Genomic DNA, 5,375 nt, shown 5'->3' on the forward strand with positions numbered 1-5,375 from the left:
CAATCGAAAAGCAATCTCCAGCAAATCTTCCTCGCTCTCTAGACGAGGACGCGGATGGGAAAAAGGACCTTTTTGAAACTCGAGCTCCTTGCGCCGAGGTTCGTCGTTTCACAATTTTTGGCTCCACGTGTGAAGAATTCCCATCCCATTCCAACCAACAATAAGGATTTTTTCAGGAACCTGTCCCAGGTTGGAGAAATCCCGCAAACAATGCCCATGAGAACCGGGCGGAGATGCGATCAAGTCGCTCCGCGTGATGTGTGTTAAAAAAACGGATTTTCTCCGGAACATAACCTGAAAAAATTCACACACAGAACTAGAACCTTAAAAATTTTGCTGGGAGGAGAAGAGGTCAGTTTTGGTCCGAGGGTAGAGGCGACATAAATCTCGTGTCCGAATAATGGGCAGAACCAACAAAAAAGGACTCCTCGTCGGTAGCCTTGGCTCCGGCAAGAAAAGGGAAAGATTAAATTCACCACAGGGAGGAGGGAGAAACCTGAGCCGCTTGGCGGCTCAGGACGAAGTTCGGCAGTGTTGAAGAAATGAAGAAAACTTTTACGATTGTTTTTAAAGTAAATTAATGAACTCATTTATTTGTGTCTCTTTGTAACATTTTCGCTCGGTTCGTTCCCTGCCTGCCTGCCCGGGTTGGGCCTAGTTCAAGACTGCTCAAATGTTGGACGAGAGAGGTCGTCCCCTGGAGAGTGCCCGAAGGTCGGGCTGCAAACTGCAAGCTCCTATGTACTGGGATGAAGGTCATCCCTGAGTCGTTGTCAAGCATGCAATTTGACGGTTCCTGGGAGCGCGCAAACGCGCGCGCGATGATCAGTTCCACGTGGATTTGTTGAAGATCCTCCCGTTCAAAGGTCGGACACCGGGATGGGCGTCTCGTAGATGTGGTGCTGGTAGTTTGCTGGCGGGAGCGGTGGTGGAGTTGGTCCAGAGCAGGGATATTGCGCGAAAGCTTGCTGACAGTGGTAGCTGTAGATGTTGAAGTTGGGCTGGTGGTACTCGACCTCCTCGAAGCTCTTGCCGAACTCCAGGTCCTTCTCCTCCTTCAGGGTGTTGCGTTTGTTGTGCCAGTTGGGGCCGAGGATGTCGATCAGACGGTGGCGGAGTCGGTAGGCCACCAGGACGAAGGTGGTGACGGAGGCAGCGGAAGCTACCAGGACAGCTCCAACGACGGCACGTTCGCGAGATTGGTGGGTCTGATGACAGCCGAGCAGTTCCGGGCTGATCTCACGCAGGGCTTCTCCGTTTAGACGTTCCGGGTATTCGCAGATGATCTGGCTCTGTTCGGTCTCGATCGATCGCTGACGGAGTAGATTTCTCAGCCACTGCAGATGACAGTTGCACACCAGCGGGTTCTCGGACAGGTCAAAGTTGCGTAACTGCTTCCAGGGCAGCAGCTCTTCGCGAACGGTACGGATCGCGTTATCCCGCAGGATCACGTTCTCGATGTGCGGGAGTCCGGAGAATGCACCCTCCTCGATCTCCACCAGCTGCTTGTTCGAGGCGATCACGATCGTGTCCAGGTTGGTGTTGGCGGAGAAGGCTCCCGCTTGAAGACGTCGCAAGTTCAGCGCTCCCGAAATGTCGATCTTTCGCAGGTTGAACAGTCCGTAGAACGCACCCTCCGGGATGACCTCAAAGTCGTTCTGTCCGATCTTCAGCTCCTCCAGCCGCTTCAGCCCGCTCAGCTGAACCGTGGGAACCTTGAGCAGATGGTTGTCCGAGATGTCTAGCGATCGAATGTTCTCCAGGCCACGAAACGTCTCGAAGGTGACGTTCACCAGCATCGATCCTCGCACGTCCAGGCGGCGTAGCTGCGACAGTCCCTCGAACGCTCCCGGTTGAATCTGGTTCAGGTTGTTCGTTCCGAGGAACAACTCAGCCAGCATCAGCAGTGGCCGGAAGGACGGAGTTGGGATCATGTTGATCGCGTTGTCGTCCAGGTGCAGAATCCTCAAACTAGTCAACCCATTAAAAGCTTCTGGATGCAGCATTTCAATACGATTCTGTCCGAGGTTCAACTCTTCCAGCTTGATCAGAGATTTGAAAACTCCAGCGTTCAACTCGTTGATGAAGTTCCCGCGCAGATTTAGCACCCTCAGCTCTTCCAAACCGTGGAAGGTCTTGTTGCTGATCGTGCCGATCTTGTTGTTGTTCAAATGCAGCTGCAACAACCGCTTCTGGTACATGAAGATCTTCTCCGGCACTCCCAACAGATGATTGTAGCTCAAATCCAGCATCGTCAACTCGTTATAAAACTGAATCGACGAATCGATCGCCTTAATCCGGTTGAACTTGATCACCAGCCGCTGAATCGCCGGGTTGAGCGCGATCGGCAGCACATCCAGCTCGCCCTCACCGCAAGTCACGTGCAACTTCACGTCGTCACACACGCACCGATTCGGGCAGAACGACAATGCCGAAACCAGTGGCGCCACCAGCGCCACCAACACACACAAAATCACTTGCTTCATAGTGTCTCTCTCTTCTTTAACTTTCCCCCACAAAAAAATCTTAAATCTCACTCGTGTTCACGATGCAGCTCTGCACTGCACGAAACCAAACTTGAAACTGAACCTACCCGGCGAGATGCAGCGCCCTTTTAAGCGGTGCATCACGATCGGGGCCCTTCGTGCGAACGAGACGCAGCGACAACAAAAGATCGCACTCTCTCGCTCTCTCGCTTCTTCGAAGCGAGATCCTTTTGTTCCGAACAAACGAGCCGAAAATGACGATCGTATACGAAGCGATCACTCACTCTCTCGCTGCGATCGCAGCGCGATCGGGCACTCAACCCGAAGCGGGGGTCTTAACTGAGAGTGCCGCACGAAGTCCGAAAAAACCCGAACGGCCACGCGATCGTTCAGGGTTTGAGATTAAGATTAAGAAGAAGTGATCCTCGGAGGGCATAAAGTGGAAATTTATGATCGCATCGTGAGAAATGCACCTGCCCGGTCGTCGTCGACGACGACTTGGAGAGACCCTTGCACAGCGCGATCGCGGCTTGGTTGGAAATCTGAATTAAAAAAAAACGACATTAAAAGAACTTGTGTTTTGGTGCGCGATAAAACACCGAAAAATCTATGGGTAAGAAGGTAATTTGAAATTCTAAGTACGGCACACGCAAGCTGCGCTGCGCAGCGACTTCTGGAGTTTTCCTGGATTTTAGGTTTCCGGCGAAGATTTGAAAGGTAGATTTATGGATGATGTTTCCTATTGTCTTCATGGCCCACAGGAAGATCCCGTGTCCAGAATTATTTCGGAGAAAATTAGAATTGGACATTTCTCATGAATATCTGCCTCCCAAGAGAAAAAACCAAACCCAACTTGTTGGCCCAGCAGAGCGCAATTTAAGTGGTGATAATTGTTCCTAAAACAAGCTTCTAGTTACAGACTAGTTAAAAACACGCGGCTCCCACCAGGTGAGCGAAAAACATTGTGATGTTTCCATAATGAGCTCTCCGATTTAAAAAGGGATTGATGGCGGGGTGTTGGAGTGCGATGTTTTTCATTAGATTTTATGACGGATTTTGGATGGGAAGGGTGGGCCAGGAAACGATGAAAGCTTTACATGGGAAAATTTAAATGGACGTGTAAATGTTTGGATTTGAGATTCAAATGATGGTGGTATAATGAGCAGAAGTGTACGCTGTTTTTTGTTTGATCAGCATGATCTGCTTATTTTAAGTGAAATGTGTTGGTTTAGCGTGATTTATTTTGGCCATGGAAATAATTTAGCTATGCACGAAACGGATAATAGTTTCTATCAAGACTCTTACTTGGCTCAACAAAAATATAATTATTCTTTTTTCCTTCAGTTAAAAAGAGATTAAACGTTGCTTTTGAAATTTCAAATAATTCTTTAAATTCTTCTTCAGGCAAAAGGCTTACCTTATGCTAACACTTTCAACTGAAACATTTCTATCAGACTCAATAAGTTATTACAAGATTTTTTCGAGATTTTTTTAAAGTTTTTAAACATTTGCATGAAATTCCAAAACAACATGGAATGTTGTTGATCAGAAGTAAATTGTTAAATGATGATTTACTAATAAAAGGTTTTTGCCAAGTATTGAGTAAGCTTAAAGTTACCAGTTCTATGAATTTTCATCCCTAGGCGCTGATTTTCAACCTTGTCGGATTTTTTTTGGATAATTCGTTTGTTATGGAGTTGAACGAAATTCTATTTTTGGATTTTATTGATTTTCTCTATTTTTGGTACATCTCCTTAAAAAAAAATAAAAAAATTGGTGATCATTCGTTTCTTTGGATTTTTTCTAAAACAGATTTTCCAAATCAAACAAAAATCAATTCTTTTATCGGGTCAAACCCTTTGGAAATCCAGTTGCTTGAGAAGATTTTCCAGGCTGATTAAAAGTTTGTCAAACATCTGGTTTCGCAAATATTCATGTAAATTTACACAAAATTGTATAAGTTGTGAAAGAACACAAGTAATTTTAAATTCAGTGTTGTTTTTTTATTAGTATGTCTTCAACCAAAAAGAAGTTATTTATTTGTAACTATTCATTCAATGGGTTTTATAAAATATTAAAAGGCATACAGAAAGTTAAAAAAAAACTCTGGAAAATCTAAGAACGCTTTGAAAGTGCGCTTCTTGCGGACTGATATTGAAGTAAAATAGTTTAAATAGTGATTACATTACAGCTTCATCATTTAATGTTCCAAAAATCCCAAAATTCAACGAAATCTCTCTTGTCTTTAACGAATTTTTGACTAACAATATTTGGTAGTTTTCTTTTGTGATATAAGAAAAAAGGATTTGAAATCAATTTTACAGTTTTTGAGCGAATTTAAATTTTTTATTAAGATCTTTCTTAAATAGCATAATTTATTGACCGGTTAGACTTCTTTCATGACTTTTGCTAAAACTAATATAGTTTTAGGAAAAAAATTGTATACTCGAAGCATAAAAAATAATTTTTAAAAGTAACTTTACACGTCAAATTGTTTGTTAAAAAAAAGCAAACTCAGTTTACACGTTAAAAACCAATCCAATCGAAAATCATTTTCATTTACAAAAAAAAAAACTAACTTAATCCACCTATGTGGTTGGCGCCTTCCTCACTTTTTACCAACATTTGGTGATATGATGGGTTTGGACACCAATTCCATCTATTTCTCAATTAAAAAAATACACAAATGTCACTTAAGCGGTCATAACTTGAGACTGAGTCATATCTCGAGACAGGGTTGCCAGATCTTCAATGTTTTGGACTCATTGGAAAGGTCTTTTGATTACCTAACCAACGATGGGTCGGATGATCGATCCGGACATAGTTTACATACTTTTAAGTGAGATCCGGCTTTTAAAAAGTACATAAATATCACTTAAGTGGTCATAT

General features: G+C 44.0%; 1 protein-coding gene across 1 annotated transcript; it reads right to left on the reverse strand.

Moving 5' to 3' along the window:
* Positions 1 to 567: 567 nt before the first annotated feature.
* On the reverse strand, positions 568 to 2,555 carry LOC120423361 (leucine-rich repeats and immunoglobulin-like domains protein 1). Its single transcript, XM_039587138.2, has one exon. The coding sequence runs from the start codon at positions 2,484 to 2,486 to the stop codon at positions 861 to 863; it is 1,626 nt and encodes a 541-aa protein (XP_039443072.1). The 5' UTR covers positions 2,487 to 2,555; the 3' UTR covers positions 568 to 860.
* Positions 2,556 to 5,375: the final 2,820 nt, after the last annotated feature.

Source organism: Culex pipiens, chromosome 2, assembly GCF_016801865.2.
Source record: "Culex pipiens pallens isolate TS chromosome 2, TS_CPP_V2, whole genome shotgun sequence".
Lineage (NCBI taxonomy): Eukaryota > Metazoa > Arthropoda > Insecta > Diptera > Culicidae > Culex > Culex pipiens.